Source organism: Camelus dromedarius, chromosome 8 (assembly GCF_036321535.1).
Source record: "Camelus dromedarius isolate mCamDro1 chromosome 8, mCamDro1.pat, whole genome shotgun sequence".
In the NCBI taxonomy this organism is placed as follows: domain Eukaryota; kingdom Metazoa; phylum Chordata; class Mammalia; order Artiodactyla; family Camelidae; genus Camelus; species Camelus dromedarius.
Window position 1 is genome coordinate 52,207,032 of NC_087443.1, and position 20,473 is coordinate 52,227,504.

The window sequence follows — 20,473 nt, forward strand, 5'->3', positions numbered from 1 at the left end:
ACTAGCTGTCAAGCCAGCCCCACACCTCTGGTGTAAGCCTTACAGGGGCTTCTGCAGGCCCCATGATAGACACTTGCCTTACTCCCTTATCCACATTGCTATGTTTACTCTATTTCCCGCTCCTCACATCAAGTCCTGACATACCAGCTCACTTCCCTCCCAGCCTTACTTCTGCCGTGTTAACTAAGTTTTTTCTTCTGCTCTAAATACAGTCTTGCCCCTTCTTCACGGGTATCCTCTCTGCCAGGAGAAAGGAAGCAATCTTTCTCTCTTACCCTGTGACTTACCCCCTCACACTCTTTGAAACCACAAACTCAACCACAATTCTGTATGAGTGTACACTTATTTATGATTCGGGGTCCATGTTCTCTGTCCTTTCCCTCCCTTGCCCTGTTTGAAGATACCCATTTTAGGGTATACACTCCTGGCCCAGAGAGCTCTATTTAGCCAGCTGTGGGTACCACCCAGCACAATGCCTTGCATACAAAGGCACATAAACATAGATGATTACGATCTTTTAAAAAATAATAAATAAATTACTCCTGTCCTTGATCTGAAATAATGACAGAAACCAGCTGCCAAAACCACTAAGAGCATTATTTACTTCAATTCAGTTTCTGAATAGGAATTAGCTTAAAAGAGCTGTAAAGTGAAAGACAAGGGCACATTTGTTTACACGTGGTCCCAAAGGTACAAAACAAAATACTGAGTAATTTGTTATTAGCTTCCCATCAACAACAGTCCAGCTCCACTGCACAGCAAGGTCACCCCGGGTAAGAGGATCGTAGTTACCAGCATTCCCATGACAAGGAGGAGGCGATCAGCTATTCTGATTGCACACGAGCTCTGGGAAAGCAACGGCTGGCTGAGTGTTACTTACCGGTTTATCCTTGATGGTGGGGCTTGACACGCACAGGTACAGCTTCCCGTCTTCTTCTAGGCAGGCATCTATCAAAGCTTGTACTGAGCTCTCCTCCTGGAACAGCAGAAAGGCATAGCCTTGGAGAGAACAAAAACAAAAGGGTGGGGGGAGGAATCAGTAAATTAAACTCAAAGTGTCATTAAAAATTCATCTCATTTCGCTTTGGCAAATTCTTACTAAAATCTAAGAACTTGAAGTGTGACCCAGGGAAGTAACAGTCACTGAGGACCTCATGTGTCAGGCACTGTATTAGGGGCTCAAAGACTTTGCCTTGCTTAATTCCCATAATTACTCAGGGGAGCGAGTTCAGAACATTTCTATGGAATAGGTTTGGCCATCTTTAATGACAGCAGGCAGATGCACCATTGGTCTCACAACTGCCAGACAGGAAACAAACATCCCCTGCCCTCCAACTTCCACCAACCTTTAGGCTTGACACCTGTTACAATAAGGATGTGCCCTGAAAACATTAAGCTAAGGGAGAGAAGCCAGGCACCAAATATCGCATATTGTATGGCTCCATCTATATGGAATGTCCAGAATAGGCAGATCTATAGCGGCAAAAAATAGATTAGTGGTTGCCTAGGGCTGAGAGGGCGGAGGGAACAGGTACAGTGTTTCCTTGGGGCATGATGAAAATTTTCTAAAATTGATTGTGGTATTGATTGCCTAACTCTGTGAACATACTGGAAACCACTGAACTGTACATTTTAAATGGGTGAACTGTGAATTATATCTTAACAAAAGTCGTCCAAAAAAAACCCCAAAAAACAAAAGCCCAACAATAACCTAGGGTATCTTTACACATTATGTCTGATGTGATGATCTGTTTCTTCAAGGATACTCTCGTCTCATGGCCGAGTACATGCTCTGTAAACGTGGATGCTGCCTGCAGGATGTCCATGGATGCAGCCAGCTTTGTTTATTAGCTCAGTTCAGTAAGATTTACTGAGCAGCTGTTACAAGCGAGACACAATCTATGGATTATGAGAAAACTGAGATGAACGAGACTAGGTTTCTGCGGCCAAGAGACTCACGTGGTAGAAGACACAGACTTTAAGACAATTAACCACTCGCTACAAAGCTGAGGGAGGGAAGTGGGGACGAAAAGTGCCACGGGCGCCCAAGCAAGGTCTGTGACTTGAGAGAATCAGCAAAGACTTCAAAGGGGCCAGCTCTGGCACTTGCTGCCCCACTGGCATGCATGACTGGCAGCTGAGCAAAGGCCCATCATGAGCTAGTCTAAGCCTGAACCTTCAGCCCTTCAGCCTCTCCACAATCCCTCTAGCTTTGCTAAGTCTCTCAGCTGTCACCTCCACTCACAGTCCTGCTCCTGACCTCAAAGGACGCCATCACTAGCATAGGTCTCTGGAGCACTGTGTGCCAGGATGATGTAAGTGGTGAAGAAGGATAAGAACCCCTGTATTGAGAAGCTTCTCACACATCAAACAAAGATGCTAATCGACTGGCCTAGAAGCAAAGCTCTCTTGGAGGCCTGGGCAGCACGTAATGACAGTGACAGTGGACAATGAATAACGAGTCCTCTTTTTTTTATCCTTTCCCCCGACTCCTCATCTACTAGAGACAGCATCCAAGCAAACATAGTAGGAAAAAAAATCAACCACTCTCCAGCACACCAAGAGTGGCCAATGCAACAGGCAGAAGCACGCGGGGGAAAGTGCCAAGCTCACAGGAGTGGGTGTGGAGCTATAAGAGGGAGGCCGCCTACCCGGCAGGACCCAGAGTTGTTTTCTGGGCTTTACTCCCAGGCTTAGATGGGTCAAAGGATTCAGCACGTGGCCAGGCAAGAAAAATAAAACCTAACTGCAAAACTAGAAAGGATAATACATCATTTCTTCATACTCTGTCTCTTTTGGAAATAGCATCAAATGATTACCACGTCCCAGGGAGTCTATTAAAACTTCAGTGTTTTCATTTAACGTGAGAACATTAATTACACTGGGCAAAGAGAATATTAGAGATCGGTGAGTTAAAAAATGCAAATGTCACAAAGAGGAGGTCTTAGCACGTCCTCTCTAACCTCACCAGGTTAAATCCTGGTACGGATCTTCCACAAAGGTCCCGAGAGGCATGTTGGATGTCTTGTTCTCAGAGAGGACCCCGCCTGTGCACACTATGTGCTGCGGGGCATGCTCAGTGCGCTGGGGCTTCCTCCAGCTCCTCCCCTCGGCAAGGTCACCAGGCTGGCCGCGCCTTTCCTATACGTCGCTGCCCACCTTCTACCACCTTCCACTTCAAATCCTGCACTGCGTTCAACTTGAGCATCGGAGGAGAGCAAGGGTGTCTCCCCCTAGAGAAGCTACCACGAAAGCATGCAGATTTTCACTCAGGCCTCTCTCACAGCCGTAAATGTCAGTACTTGCAAGAGACAGAGTAAAAACAATTGGGAGTCACAAGTAAAAGCCTGCTACAAATATTATTACCAAGAAAAATGTCTGCAAACAACTTCTCTCCCTTGCCCAGGGAATGGACCAGAATACTCCAGCAATTTCTTTGGAATGGCTCTTTCACAACAAATCATCTTTACTCTCTGATCAGAAAGCTGCCACTCTCAATAATGACAATATTCTCTCAGCATCACAGACAAGGGGTGTGACTCAGGTCCAACCATTTCCTTCAAGCCTACTTCCTACCTCAGGCCTTCCAACCCAAACAAAATTCACCAGAAACACCAAATCACCCATGAAAACAAGTTTATCATACGTTCATCTCCTAAAACCCTTTCTGATGCCTCAGGGTCAACCAAACCCAGATGACAACAGAAATCAGAGAATTTTTAAAAAATCAGGAAGGAAGAATTCTTCAAACACGTTTCCCTTTTGAGCTTCAGAAATTCAAAGTCAAAGTAAACAAAGCAGAAAAAGATCCCTTCAAGAATAACAAGGTCAGCGTGAGACGGAAGTTAAATCAATGACTGACTAAAAGGCATATCCCACGTGGCACTGCAGAAGGCGCTCTGGACTAGGAGTCAGAAGGTCTGGATTTGGGCCCTAGTCCTGACACTTACTAGCTGTGTGGTCCTAACGGCGAACAGCTAACACTTACTGAGCATTTACTATGTACCAGGCACTATTTCTCAGTGCCGAACGTGTATTAACTCCTTTCATCGTCACACACTCCCTGTGAGGTGGGCACTATTTTAAATTCCACTTTCCAGTTAAAGAAACTTCACAGAGAGATTAAGAGACTTGTTTGAAGTTAACCAATAAGTGGTAGAATCGTGAACTTGAATGTTTACTTAAAGTTTCCGAGTCTTGGCTCTTTTTCTCTGTAAAAGGAAGAGACTAGGTACTTGTCCTGGTTATCTTACAGAGATGTAGACTGTGAGGTAATAGATGCACAGTGCTCTGTAAACTAGGATTAGCATGCCACTGTCAGTTTTTCTTTCACTGCATTTTCAGTTATTGTGATATGTAAAACTTGAGTTTTGCGTATGGTCTCATTCTAAAAATTAGAGTTCAAATGAATGAGATACACTTTCTACTTTGCATTTGCAAGCATTTGGTGAATAAAGGGAAGTAGTCTAGATACTAAAGAAAAACTTAATTAAAGTTTTTTGAATGAGAGGCTGAATATTACTGTAAACAAATAATAAAATGACTGAACATTTGCTTTCATATACCACTAGCCATTGCTACCAGGAGAGAGAACTATCAGATGTGGTATCATTTGCTGATTTTAACATATTCTTTAAATAAAAGTCTATTATACCTATAAATCAAGCTCTTCAAACTGTCAATATGATGGCAGGTTCTTCTATTAGTTTGAAAGGCATTTTAAAAACTTGGCCAAAAAATTGTTAACTTCCTCCGTTCTCTCTTGCCCTCTGAGCCAACGAGAAACAACAGGATTCTAAACCTCGAGCTTCAGAAATGGCGACCTTGTTACCCAAGTACCTAAGAAGTCTGAGAGGGATTCACAGACGCGCTGAGCTGCGGGAGGCCTCCGCCCCAGCCAGTCTGTGGGTGGAAATACGGGCTCTCGGGGAAGCAGCAGGATCCCTTGGCACAGTCACCATCACCACCCCAGGTAATGGGTGGAGTGGGTGGCAGGACACTGCCTGCTTTCCCACTGGTGCCAAACAGGCTGGGGAGTGGGGAGGAAAGGCAGAATAGGGAGGGATTCTGGACGAGCCTGAGCTGACCAATGTACTCCTCTGGGATAAAGAGGTACAGGGCTGGGGGGAGAGGGGCGGGGGGCTTCACCGGGGTAATTCCATGGTATCTGGGCCAGGTTGTGAAGGACACATTGAATTAAAATATTTTCTTCTCTTAATACCTGAGAACACTTTAAGTATAACAACCTCCAAAAGATTCTTGGCTACCTTTCGAACACAAAGTTTCCTGAGCTCTTAAGTACATCATTTTTCAGGTTATACTTTTTAATACCTGATCCCTAGTACCAACAACAATCGCCACCATAAATGCCAGTTACTAAGTGCTTACAATGTGCAAGGCACTTTGCTAATTAATAACCGCTTTCCCTCGCAGTCATTCTATGAGGTAAACACGGCTGTCATTACCACCATTTTACAGATGAGGAAACTGAAGCTCTGAGAGGCTACGCGACACCTCGGATTAAATCCTAGAGATTAAATGTGGGATTGGAATTTAGGGCAGCGTCCAGAGTCCTCGGTCTTCATCCACTAACCTACACTGTCTCAGCTAAAAATGATAAGATAGAATGTTCAGTATCACTAGCAAATAAGTACTTGTCTATTGTCACCTTTGTAACAGTGATCATTTGACAGTGGTTTAGTGGCAAGAAGTGGTCGCCTGTGCTTTTGCCCTAAGAACTATGTAGATATATTTGCTCCAAAGCCCACAAAACTATATTAAGAAGAGTTGAAATGATGAATTTCAAAATAATCAGAAGTTCGGATTTAGCTTTAAGTCAATCAAATTTTCCTATTCAGTAAAGATGCTTATTGGTTTTCAATGTATTTTTACGTTGTATACTTAGAATTAATGCTCTTGAGGGAGTTAAAGAGCAGATCTCACTGAAGTAAATAAGATTATAATAAAATGAACATCACTATCACACTAATTATCAACTTGAGCAAGAATCTTCAATGGATGCTAAAACCACTGGGTAAATCTGGGAGGGGATACAACAGATTCATACAATCTTAAGTTATCAAAGACTAATCAGTATTTGCAAAGGAAGAAAGAGCTACTTTTACAGTGGAGGAATCTGGCAGACAACACCTTAACCAAATGATCACACTTAGTGTCACCAAACATAGGGCAAACCCTGCCTCCTGCATTATGTCCTCAACGCAGCACGTCATCCACGCAGTCTCTCCGCTAACAGTGTTTCACCTGAATCTCATTATGAGGAAACAAACTGTCATTTTAAATTAAGTGGTATTCTATAAAACATTCAACGCAAACTCTACAAATGATGCAAAAGACAAAAAGTCTAGGAAACTGTCTAAATTAAAGGAGAGTAAAGAGACATGACAACTAAACCTAAGGCTAGACTTTGACTGGATCCTGAAAAAAAAAAAAAAGCAACAAAAACCAGCTCTCAATGACATTACTAGAACAGCCTGGATACTTCTTGCTCTCAGAAGACATATGATAAAGCATTAGGAGCAAGGAGGCTTGAGGGCTACAACTTGCTCTTAAATGGTTCCTCAAAATATACAAACGTACATACACACATACTGACAGAAACAAAGAGAAGGCAGACATGGCAAAATGCTAACAACTGGCAAGTCTAGAGGAAGGTGATGTACGTGTTCACTGTACCATTCTTATAACTTTTTGTAGGTTTTGAAATTTTTCAAAATAAAAATTTGTGGAAAGAAATTAAAACCACAAGGCCTTTCCGGAGAAGGAGGTAATGTAATCTCCCACTCTCTGAAGAGTTTGTGATCTTTTGAAAGATCTGCTAGTTCTTAAAATCAGCTAATGCTCTTAGTGATTTCTATGTTTCAAGCATTGACCACAGAGGGAAAACCATTCCGGCTTGCAGAGCTGTGCCCTGAGCTACGGCTGCATTCACGAAACGGTGACTGACCAAGGCAGGGCCAGTTTCTTACAGCGTGAGATCAGCCCCAGGAGCAAGGATTCAAGGTCTGGATCTCTCCCTGCACAGAATCCAGGCTCCCTGATTTCCTGTGACCTTCCTAGAGAGACCTGAAGGGCACCTCTCCAGCCAGAGCTGCATGAGTTCAGACCTTTTTTGGCACAGGGAAGTCTGTTCCAAACATTCTCCCTGACCTTGGCTTTCAGGTCAGAGGACTTACCTGGTTTGCCTCAGGAGTCTTTGTCTTTGGATCCATTTCAATAGAACCAAAATTGTTTAGGAGATACACAGCATGATACTAGCTACATGAAGCCACAAAGATGAATACGCCAAGGAAGAACCCTGCCCTGGAAAAGCTCAGCTTGTAAATATGTGACTAAGAAAATAGGAAAGGGCGAGGTTGGGTTATGTCCTATAGGACACTGGTGAGAGATACATGGAGCAGAGGCGTCCAAACATCAGGGAAAGCCATAGAGCAAAGACCATATCCGGGCTGGAGGATAAGTACTTTTCTAGTAAAGAAGGGCATTCCAAGTTCAGGAAAGAGCACAGGCCAAGGCTTGGAAGGGTCAAAGGGTCAGATCATTTGGAAAACAGTGAGTAGAGTTCACAGAGCTCATCAGTTAGAGTACAGGTGGGCGGGGAGAGATGAAACAGCTCATCGGTTTCCCACCTGCTGCCTGGAAAACACAGTAGGTCTCTGAACTGGATCCCTTCTTCACTCTCCTCTTGGATAAGAACATCAGATCTCCAAGAATAACCGAACACTTCCTATGCACCCTAGGCACTGCAGGGGAATACTGACATGAGCAAGCCCTTGTTCTCAAGAAATTTATAAACCAGTCCATGAAGAATAAGTACACAGAGAACGCTAATCCAGGAATAATGCATTAAGGACCCTTAGAGGTATTTCCTAAAACGTATCTTCAAAAGTTGGACTTCATAGAAGGAAGACAGATCTTTCAGTGAAGACGTGGACAGAGAAATCAGGGGAGACTTTCTGTTGGTGGTGGCATAGGAGCCAGCTCTTAATGGTTTGACACAGGTGAAAAAATGGAGGACATTCCAAGGGAAGGATTTAGCCTAAGTTAAGATGCAGAGATGACTCAGCAGGTATGTCCATGGGTTCCTAAACATTCCCTCTGGGTTCAGAACCTACCTATTTCTTTGACTATATTTACCACATAGGGCTGAGGCTCAAATGTTTTGGTTCTAGCCTGTTTTGTGTTTTCTATTACACTAGCAACTGTTTCTTGGTGGGCTTGTGGTTTGGCAGGTGGAGGCAGGGAAGGTGCAAATGGACAAGAAAACAAGTCTGATGGGTAGAACCACCTCAGAGTCAAAAACTGGCAGTCTGCTCCCTGTGTTCTCAGTAAAGTCCTGCAGCCCAGTGCCGTGACCCAGGGCATCTGGGCTTAAAGTCTGCTCTGTTTATGTAACCACACATTCCGTATATAAAGAGGTCCTTGTGAGGTCTGCCAACCTGTCAGTTCTGGTCACGGTCAGTTCCAACAATCACCTGACCAAGAAAACTGAGACCAGACTAGGGGTGTGGGCAGGAACTGGTCAAACCGGTTGGGCAGTTTATTTTTAGTGAACATCACATTTTCATCAGGGGGAAGGACACTAATATTATTTGACACCTATTAAGCCTGTGCTGATGCATATGTACACTGTCTCACATAATCCTTTGAATATCTCAGTGAGTAGTATTAACTTGGATGAGTAAACTGAGGTTCAGAGATTAAATAACTTGCTCAAGGTCATACAACTAGTAACTGCTAATGTCCACGTCAGAGGCCACAAATATCTAGTCCTTGCCCCACTGTGTGATGCCCTGCCTCATTCAGCATCAGACAGTTGGCAAATTCTAAATTTTAACCCGGTAGACACTTGCCTGCTGATGACGCTTTAATCTGGCCCTGTATATATATTGCCTGAACTTTGACAATTGAATTCCTCCTCCTCCTAGCAGTTTAATACTTTTCTGATGAGTTCTTAATGCTGCTGCCGACGGGTTTTCTCTGTGCCACCATCTCCTCTTCTCAAGACTAAGGCTATCCATTCTATTTTGAAAGACACCCCAAGTCTTTGTTCTCAGCTTTCAAAATTTTTCACCAGGTCCTCTCAGTCAGCTTCCCATTGGGAACTCTTTCAAATTACATATCCTCTGTTGGTCTCACTTGCTCAGAGCCTCACCCCTATGCAATTCTTGTCAGCAAGTCCTGTCCCGAGCTACACCTCTTCTGAAACATTCTCTCTGCCTCAGCCTACCAAATGTGCACCTGCCGCTTCAGTGCCTGAAATTTACTCTCTTCCAAAGAAAGTTCTCATGGGGGGGGGGGGTTTGTCTTCTCTGAACTAAAAGCATCCCCCGCTTTCCAGAGTCTCTGCCTGGGCAGGGCACAGATACTGCTGTGACAGAATACAAGATGTCTCTGTTATTTACATGGCTTTGTCCTGTGGCCTGAACATTCTTACTGCCCACTTCTTTCTCTACAGTCCCCAAAACTATCAATGCTTCGAAATCAAAGACTAACTCTTACTAACTCTTCACCTTTAATACAATGCAAAAGAGATAGGTGTTAAATAGAACAGTTTAAACTGAGGCTGTGCTAAGCTTTTAAAACAATCAATAGAATGCAGCTCCATCTGTCAAAACAGGACAAAACAGAGCAAGAAGCCCACTCTTGCTGCTCTGAAATGCAGTTTCCATGTTTTCACAAGAAAATCCATCCTGAGAATGAAAGCTTCAATCAAATAAATATTAAAATATAGGATTCATAATCCACCAAAGAGTATGAGTACTGTAAGCCAGTACCTGTGTCTTTAAAAAGAAAAAGGACAAAGTATTACTCAAAAGCTTACAAACTGCAAAAAGTTAATAAGCAAAAGGTTAAGCACAGACTAAAGCTCCACTAGGTTCCCAACTTGATCAGAAGGTGGAAAAAGGGCCTAAAACAACACTGACATTTCTATTCAAGCTATGCTACGGAGAAAAAAACACATGTGAAGCTTGAAAACTTTCCAAAGCCAGATTTAGACCAACTCAAGGAAAAAGAAATAGATGCCGTGAACCCAGCCCACTGCAGCGTCATAATGACCTATTTTGCCCATTTCAAGTACAACCCTCTTTCCTGTTCTTCCAACAGCATCCCAAGCCTTAGCTAAGGTCAGCTCAAAGTCAGTCTGAATCCCACGTGGCCTGGCTTATGCCAGGTTCACAAACCACGCTGGTATTGTATAAACTTCCACAACTGCATGACCTTGCTCACAAGGACTAGCAGTCAAGTCAGCCCAGCCAGTGCAAAGGAAATAACATGATCATCAGGAAAGAGAGCCACTGAGAAGTACACACTTTCCTCAAGGTAGGCGGGCATCATCAGAGTGTAAGGCATAGGTCACTCTTGCATAATATGCGTGTCTGTTACTGTTCCCCGTCACCTGGCTGTGCACATGAACTGCTGGAGCTGAAGCCGGTTTCCTTCTGGGCTGAGGATGACAGCCTCGTTCATTTCGCTGCCAGCATCGCCAACTTCTGAACACAAGTTTCACAGCCATGTGGCCAACTGCCTGTCCAACATCTGCAGCAGGCTGCTGTCCTTGCCTTGGCCCCAGCGGCCTCTGCCAACAGTGGCAGTGCAGCTGTGCTCACGGCCCAAGAGATGCCAACTCCTCTCCCTGGCCCCAGCCCCACCACAAGAGGTGAGACTGTTGGCAGAATCAGGAGCAGCTGCTTAGTGCAGAAGCAGAGGTGGAAGCTCAGAGTGGGCAGACATTTTTTCGTAGCTCAGTGATAGCCACTTTGATATAGGCTGTTCTTCAAGGAGGCAATGAGGGAGGTTATGCTAAACACATCTATCATCATAAAAGTTTGCTCTCCCCAGCTTATCTTCCAAGCTGCCACATTCCCAGCCCCATGCTCAAGGAAGTGGAACTAAGCTGGGTTTTTTGGTTTTTTTTAATTAAACAGTCAAGGATTCTAAGGCCACTATTGTTAGGATGGCCCATGTCACATCTAGGGGTTAAAAGATGAACCAAGCCAATCGAATTCTCTCCTTCTGTAATTCAGTAGAATTATGAAAGCAGTTTACCTGCTGGAAGCACAGAGAGGAGCACAGAGCTGAGTCATGATAATGGTGGAACACGACAGTGAAGAATTAACAGCTCCCACTGTTCGAATCCCCACAGCCTGCCACCCCCAGGCACAGTCTCCATGACACCTGGCTCCTATTTTGGGACTTCCCTTGTCACTCATAACCACATCCCTGATTTGAAGTAGCACAAGAGAACTCACTGATCCTTGTAGTCAAATTCTACTACTAAGCAGTGCACTCATGTCCAGAAATGGTGTGGCATCGCCCAAGAGGCAGAACCCCAAGGTTAAGCCACAGCTAAAGGGCAGCTCAGACCAACAGCCTCAATCTAACCCAGGTCTTTGGAAATAGCTATGTGAATATGGCCAACAGAACAGAAGAATTCAGGGAGAAGCCAAGGACCACCTTCACTTTTAAATACCTGTGGAAGCCTACCATGTGTCATAGAAATTAAATTGCTAACTTTTATATATAATCCAGCCTTGTAAATAACAGCATAACTTATCAGTTTATATAGTTTAAACCTATCCTCCATGCCCACAAATGATAAACACTAGCAAAACAAACAACAAAAAAAACTATTTCCTTTATAATTCACCAGGTAAAAATAGTATCAACTATTGGTCTGCCAGGTTCAAGCCTATCTAATAACAGCTGTGTGCTCTTACGAAAAGACACTTCACGTCTTTGAGTCTCAGTTTTTTAAAAAAGGTTGTATTAGAATGAGACTTTCATTAAGGAACTTTCTAGCTCTAAAATTTGATGGGCTCTACTCTGCAAACAAGTAATGAACTCATCATCTGCAAAGATAAAATTCATCCACTTAACAAATATCTGAGGGCGAGCCACTGAGGCAGGTGTGCGAGGTGCTGAGTGCAGAACAGTGAGCAAAACGTAAAAATCTCTGCGCTCATAAAACTTACATTCCAACTTGGAAAACTGACAGAAAAACACATACAATTTTTTTTTAGGTCATGATATGTACTTTGAGGAAAAATAAAATGAGGGTAGGAGAAATAGAGAGCAAGAGGGCAGAGGGGCTACTATGTTAGACAAGAAAGTCAGAAAAGATTCTCTGCTAAGGCGACATTTGAGCAGGAGTCTGTCAAAGGGAAGAGAAAAGCAGCCCATTCAGAAATTTGGGGGAAGCTGGCTTCAGACAAAAGGAAGTACTAAGGCCCTGAGAAGCTTTAGTTTACCTCAAAGAACAGCAAAGAAGTCAGTGTGGCCAGGGAAGGGAAGGCAGAGAACGATACGACATGATGTCAAGTAACACCCAAGATTCAACAGATGAGACCCAAGAGAAAAAGGTTTAAACGCTTTAAGTACAAGATTCATACCACTGTGGTTCCTGGTTTCTGCAGAAGTCCATTTATTCCAAACCCACAGGCAAAAAGGTAAGTCCGCAACTGCAGTGTACCATTTATCTGACTTGGAACTAAGCAAAAAAATGCACTGCAGATGTCCAAATTAGCATAAACTTCATAAAGAAAATTGCTTTGGGAAGCCATGTGATAGCAAATCCGGAGTCATTAAGATTTTCATTTCTTTTAACTCTGGTTAAGCTTCTGCTGCAAATTTATCCCAAAGAAAATCCTATGAAAGAAAAACTATACACAGGGATATATTAACAGAAGCATTATTTATAATAGCCTACATGACCCACAAGCAAGTAAACTGTGGTGGAACAATGGGTTAGGCAGTCACTTAAAAAATATAAAAATTAACCAGAAACATGGGAGAAAAGAGAACAGAAAACTGTATCTCTGCTATTATTAACCCTCAACAAAAAAAGATACATATGAATATAGACTAGAGGAAAACAAAAACGATGACGGTTGGCTCTGCTAGGGAGGCAGGATTACTCTTACTGCTTATAAAATAACACTTGCTCACTTCAAACCAGATTGCTCTGTACTGATTCTACTACTTCATTACAATATTAAGGCCTAGAATTAGGATAACAATAGAAATGACTGTGATCGTGTACTTGACAAGAGGGCCACACGCATCTCTAGTCCAAGAAGGACTCCTCAGTGACCCTGCGATATCTGGTGGTGCTGGCTGTTCTTTCTTGAAGCTTCTTTCCTTTAGCCTCCGTAGCCAGACACGCTCTCAGTCCCTCACTCACCCACACTTCCACTGCCATGTCCTCTTTTTCTTTCTGGTTCCTCACAAAATTTGCTGATTAACTGCTTTTCGTTTTCTCCCTCTTCTCTGTAAAGATGACTCTCAAGAAACGTGTATCTCCAGCTCCCGTCTCTTTTCCCAAACTCTCTAGCCACCATTCCAATTCCCCATTAGGAATTTCCTCTCCCATAGGATGCTCTAACATGCCAAACTCTACATGTCTTTAATCGAATCAACACGACACCAAACTGGTTTTCTTTCTACTGACTCTTCTCCATTCAACAGCAGCGTCATGATTCTCCCACTCCGGGGAAGGAACTGCAGCACAGCCCTGCCATCAAATCTATCGTCATCACGATCTGCTCTACCACTGAGACCCCTGGCCTTTCTCTCCTCATTCTAATAATACCTCAATGCTACTATCTTAGGATTTCATTGTCCTTATTACTTCTTATGAACTTGATTACAGAAAATTCCTAAACGGTTTTTCTGACTCTGGCTAAAAAAACCAAAACCAAAACCAAATAAAAAGTCCAACTTCCCCTCTTGCTTTAAAAAAAAAGAAGTCTTCAATGATATCTGGACACTGAAAGTATTCTATGTGCACTATCTCATTTAATCCTCATAAAAACCCAGAAGTGGTATTATTGTTTTCATTATGTAGATTAAAAAAAAGAGAAAAGAGGTTTAAAAAGACTCATAATCAGCCCAAAGATATAGCAATGGAAGTGACAGAGCAAGAATCCAACCCAGACAGCTTACTCCAAAGCCTGCATTTTTTTTTTCTTAATTGAAGTATAATTGATTTACAATGTTGTGCCAGTTTCAGGTGTACACAAAGTGATTCAGTTATACATATACCATATGTAAATCTATTCTCTTCCAGGTTCTTTTCCATTACAGATTATTACAAGATATTGAACATAGTTCCCTGTGCTGTATATAGTAGGTCCTTGTTGGTTATCTATTTTATATCTGTTAATTCCACAACTCCTAATTTATCCCCTCCCCTTTCCATTTTGGTAACCATAAATTTGTTTTCTATGTCTGTAAACCTATTTCTGTTTTTAAATAAGTTCATTTGTATCATTTTTTTTTTGATTCCATATATAAGCATTACTATATCGTATTTGTCTGACTTACTTGCTAAGTCATATGATATTTGTCTGACTACTCTCTCTGACTTACTTCACTTAGTGTGGTAATCTCTAGGCCCATCCATGTTGCTGCAAATGGCATTTCATTCCTGTGTATGCTGAGCCCGTACTCCTGACTTAGGGGATATTTATTTCTCAGGAAGGTCCACAACAGCTAGCAGGCACCGCCCTTCCCTGCTCTAAGGGATTTCCCTCTCGTTTTCTGAGAAATCCCCTCTCTTCGTGGAAGTGCCCATGGGGAAGCTGGGCTGTGAAGAGAAACCATACACAACACTCTGGAGTCTTACAAAAAGAAAGCAACCAACACACACACACACACACACACACACACACACACACACACACACACACGAATAAATAAGACGTAAAAAAGAGGCTAAAGGACTGCTTGGGAGAGTGGGGCTGGTAGCTCTGCCCTACTTCTCCCAGCCAGGATTATCCACAGCTAAATGGCACGGGAGTGCCTGCCAGCCAAGAAGCAGCCTGGGCTTCAGAGAGAGGACAGGGTGAGTGGGACCCCTCCCTGGAGCTCAGGGGGTAAGGCACAAAGGAATTAATTAATTAATTAATTTTAAAACCCGTAAGGGCTTGGGCTGGGGCTTAGGGCCCCTGGGGCCTCTTTCCCTTAAAAGAATAGATTCAGTGACAGGCAGAAAGAATAACAGGGAAAACACAAAATCCAAAGCCACCTGGCCTCCAGAGAGCCCTACTGGGCCTCAGTCCTCGGCCTGGCAGTGAGGCTACCACATAACCCCGCCTTAATTAAAGCCTGCCTTGAAGACACCTACCTCCAGGCCATCCTTATTGCCTAACGACAACAGAGTGGTGCCATATTTAAGAAACTTGGGGCGCTGAGGTCAGCCTTTTTGGGCTAAAATCCCAGTCCTATCATTTAACACAGGACTATGGATGAATTACTCTCCTCTAAGCCTGTTTCTTACTCTTTAAGATGGGAATAATAAGGGTGCCTACCTTGTGGAGTTGGGAAGATTAAATTAGATTAAGTGTAGAAAATGGTAACCCACTGCCCAGTTCACAATGAGCCCTGAGTAAATGTTAGCCGTCCCAATTATCATTATTCTAGCCCCCTGCAATTTCTGCCTCTTCTTTTCCTGTTCAGCTTTTGAGACCAAGCTCTTGCACAACCCACAGTAATCTATTCTTCCTCTGGATGCAGAGAATAGTTTTTACTCACTTGTCATTAACTGTAAGTTCATCTGTATTTCAATAAAAATAACATCACTCATAAAACCTCCTGTATGCTGGGGCTATTTTAAGCACTCCACATGGATGTACTCATTTTAACCTTCATCACAACCTTATAAAGTAGGTACTCTTATTATCCCTCTTTCGCAGGTGATGAAACTAAGGAAAAGTAAGGTTCAATAGCACGCCTAAGGTCAGACAACTAATACGCAGGGTAGCTCAGCAAGTCTGTTCCAGAATCCATGCTCTTTACCATTACTTAATGTTTCTCATCTGTATTTTCATGTCTTCTCTGGAAAACTGCAGCCTTCTCAAAAACAAGAATGATGTCTTCTCTAGATCCCCCACAAGGCCAAACAGTAGACTCTTCCACGGACTGATGTGCAACAAATATTAGATGGACTGATGTCCCCAGTGCTGCATGACCATTTGCACCAGGACCTGGGCCCTCTGTTTGCATTTATTCTGTTCTCTCACCATCCCTTTGCAATAACTATCTTCAAATTACCTGCACGCAAGCTGCTATGTACATAATGCTGTTAGTAAGTATTTTGTATGAAAACAGGATTCAGTTCATGCACTAACATTTGGGAGATCCTCTCTTTCCAGGACTCACAATTTCAACTCTACTATTTCAGAACTAAACAGCATGAGAATGCAATCTCAGGAAACTTTTCCTCAATATTTTGATTAGAACTGGATTTCTTTTCATCATCAAGAACCAAATATAGAAAACACAAAACAAGACTTCGCTTCAATCTTTATCAACAGCTATTTGAAAGTATTTTAAACTGCTATTTCTACTTGACCCAACTTCATTCTCCCTCCACCTCAAAGACAAACACCATACAAATGCCTTTACATCTGTCTCTGGGGGACTAAAGCAATTCAAGGAAGGGAAAAAAAAATACTTCTTCAAGGCTTTCTTTTGCATCATTTTCTTCTCCCTCAAAACTTTCCAACCACACTTCCTTCATTTCTTCAAAGGTACTGAAGCCCCTTTCACACTCACTATTTCCCATATGGTACTCCTCTGCTTGGAACTTCCTTCCCTACACTTTCTAGCTAACTCAATTTTCAGGTTTGCTGTTTTCTCAGAGAAGCTCTCTCCATATCCCCAATCCAAACCTATGTCCCTTTTTTTAAGTCACCACACTCTCCATTTCTCCCTTAGAGAACTACTAGTCTGTAATTAATTGTGTTATTCTGTGACTGTTTGACTATTTTCTTATCTCCACCATGGGACTGTAAGTTCATGAGGTCCGAGAATACATCCTGTAGAGATGCAGTCTGACTGCCATGCTTTCTGATGCCTTCCAGGTTCTCAGTGGTGCCCTGGAGGACACCAAGCAACCACCTGCTGTGGCCCACAGACAAATTGATCCAGAGGGCTCTGCATCCACAAATAGTTGATCAAAGGCCTCAGTGGCCTCGTGCTGGAGAAACTCACTCTCCATCACCTCCTACTACTGGCCCAACAACACCTAAGGGGACAGCTCAGGTGCTTGGCCACTGTTTCTCTACATGGATACTAAGCTCTCCATAGTCCACTAAAATGGTCATAATTTTACAAACCCTACTCCACATCTGTACAGGTAAACCTGCTGGATAAATGAATGATTCTGTTTATTTCATTAGGTACACACTTTCTGAGAAAAAGGCCGAAAGATTTAACAGTGGATATTTCATGTTTTCCTCTCTACTTACACATAAGACTAAAATGGGCAGCCAAAGAAACTGCACCTTATAGCCAAGCTGAGGTGACCTAAGAAAAGTATCACTGGCAAGAAGGGCATCACCAAGAAGGCACTGACCTAAATTAAAACCTAAGGAATTTAAGGAAAAGTAGAAACAGCATGAGGGGGCATTATTAAAAGGCACAGAATAGTTTGGGGTGAACCTACTTAGATGTTCCCAATGTTCAAAGCAATGGGCATGGATTCTCAAAGTTACTTCAATCTTGGAATAACACCAACATTTCTTTAGGTTCTCCCAAAATAGGTCAATCAGACTTTGGCTGAGAGCAAAACACAACAGGAGCCAACAGTATAATTATTTCTCCTCCTTGACCCCAAAATCACCAGAAAGGCAATCTGCTCTCTGAGGATGCAAGCTTGAGGACCAGAATCAGAAGATCCAGATTCTCTTCTTGGCCTGGCTCTCACTAGTCCATCTCAACACTCAACCTCAGCTATAAAATAAGGGCCCCAGCTCTAATGCTGTACATTGTTACGCCGTTACACAGGCGTGGGACCCACACCACAGAGTTCACAGAGCTGCTCGACTCTGTGCTGCTCATACCAACCCGAATGCTCTCTCGTCATCTCTCAGTAACAAATTCAAGTAAGATATTGTAAACATGGCATGTACACAGAAAAGGCAGGCAAGAATAATGTGGGTCCAGAAACCATTAGGCTTAAAGCACGACTAGAGGAGTAAAAATATTTAACTTGGAAAAGAGAAGACTAAAGAGAAACTGATAGTCCGTTAAGTACCAAGAGGTAAATGTCACAATGACTGGCTCTGTTTTACTTTATTGGACACAATTGATCAGTGGGTAAAGACTGCAGGGAAGCATTTGACTCAGTAGAAGAAAAAATTTAATAATTGCTTAGGTCAGCAAATATACAGACTTTCTCTGAAATCAACTGCCTCTTTTGTTCTGAATGTCTCAGAAGCTAAATGAGCAATTCTCTGGGCCATTTTAGAACAGGAGTCAATAAATTCTCTGTAAAGGGATTTTAGGGCCACATTTGGTCTCTGTTACCTATTCTCTGTGTGTGTGCTTTTACAACCCTTAAAAATATAAAAACCATCCTTAGCTCCCAGGCCGTACAAACAAAAACAGTCTGCTGACCCCTGTTCTGCTGTCCAATAAATACATGAGTCATTTATGTAATTTAAAATTTTCCAATGTTTACATTTAAAAAGAAACAGGTGAAGTTAATTTTAATATATTTTATTTAATCCAATATTTTCCCCAAATTATCATTTTAACATGTAAACAAAATTACTAATGAAATCTTTAACCTTTTTTAAAAACTAAGTCTTTGAAATCTAAATGTAGACAAACAGGAGAGATGACCTTCCAATCAATACTCAATGCTAATGAATGACTGCTGGGACAACTGGCATGCTATCTAGAAAAAATAGCTGGATCCTTTCGAGGCTTTACTCCATTATAAATCCCAGACAGAAATGAGATTTCAATGTAAAAAAAGTAAAATAATAAATTCCGATGGCCAGTAAAAGAAAAACAATGCCAAAAAAGATGTTATTTTAACCATCAGATTGGCGAAGACTGAAATCTCCTGATCCTCAATAAAACTGAGTTTTGTAAATCAAATACCATTGATGGAAACATAAATGTGCATGATCTTTGTTGAGGGCAGCTTGGCAATATGTCTAAACATGTACCTCACTTCTGGAAATTCACCCAAAGAGGCAATTATAAAAAGCAAAAAAGTGCAGGCACAAGGACATTCACTGAAGCATCATCAATGAGAGAAAACAACTGAAAGCAGCTTAAATGTCCATCAACAGGACTGATTAAATAAAATACGGTGATTAAGGATAATGTAGGCTTCTTATAGAAAGATGTTGACATTGCTGGGGGGAAATGCAGGTTATTAAACATCATGTATAGTGTGATCCCATCTACCTAAAATTTAAAATTTCATATAAATGCATATATTCATGAAGAGATATAAGAAGGATGTTTAATGAAATATATACTGTGATTACCTCTGATAGAGGCAGATTTGGGATAATATTCTTTGGACATGACCATAAATGCTTATCTTCATTTTTATTTTTTACAATGATCATCTGACATCTTTTATCCCAGAATCATTTTTGTAACCTTCTCAGAATGATTTTTTTTTCAACTGTAACTGTTAGAAATACCTTTCATACATGTCATTTTACAGAGTATGTTACATGTACCACAGTGTGGTGAGTACGTTCTTTCACTGAAGTAACACTGCCTTCGTTCACATGTGCAACCAGTATTCACAGAAGCATCCTTCTATACATGTGACTTCACAGAGTATGTGACATGCAGCACAGTGTGGTGAACTCATTCATTCACTGAAATACCACTACTCTGATTCAACAAACCATCAGCACTCTTTAAAACATGTTTTAAACATATGTTTCTTTAAACAGTGTCATACATGTACCACAAAGTGGTGAATATATTCCTTCACTGAAATAATCAGCATGAAGATTTTTATCTTTTTTGCTTACTATAAAACTTAATTTTAATTTTGCAAATTATTGGAGAGGATTAGCAGAAAAATGTTAAAAGCAAACAAACAGCCTTTATTTAGTGAGTAAACCATTTTCATAGGCTATAGAGAGAGTAGGGAGAAGTAGAAGTAACAAAGAAACCTAATAAACCAGACATAAAAGGAAGCCTCTTGCGGTTTCCTAGGTTGAGCTATAATTTGATCCCTATACAAGGCACAGGAAGGACAAGTATTTTGACTCCCCCGTCTTGTGGCATTGCTACACGCTAATACATACCAAAAATACAATTCCTTAGAGATGAAAGACATCCTTGAAACGTACAGAATATAACACAAGAAGAAAACTTTCTCTTGAGCTCAAAACACTCTTCAATATAAACCCAGGAACATACCCAAAATTACTACTATCAGAAAAGTCCCCCAGATTCCACAGAAATGATAAACTATAAGCAAAGTGATATATTTTCATGCCCTCATAAATCATCAAAAGAGCCTACCCAAAATAAAGGAAGCAAGGTCATGTGAAGAGTCCATTGCTAGTTTGCCCTCTACCTCTCAACAGGCTAAGTCACTTAAGATACAGACATGGATAAAGGTAATTTCATATAATGTCATTCTTCAGCCACTTGCTTTTCCAAGTCTGGGATTTATAAGATC

The 20,473-nt window shown here is 41.9% G+C and overlaps 1 protein-coding gene across 8 annotated transcripts in view; it reads right to left on the minus strand.

The window, feature by feature from the left end:
* The window catches only part of CPEB3 (cytoplasmic polyadenylation element binding protein 3), a 164,394-nt gene that overhangs the window by 45,637 nt on the left and 98,284 nt on the right, over nucleotides 1-20,473 (minus strand). For all 8 annotated transcript variants that reach the window (XM_064488220.1, XM_031461384.2, XM_064488223.1 and 5 more), the window contains one exon: nucleotides 881-999. In XM_064488220.1, the coding sequence (XP_064344290.1) occupies nucleotides 881-999 (119 nt within the window). The remainder of the gene's footprint in view (nucleotides 1-880; nucleotides 1,000-20,473) is intronic.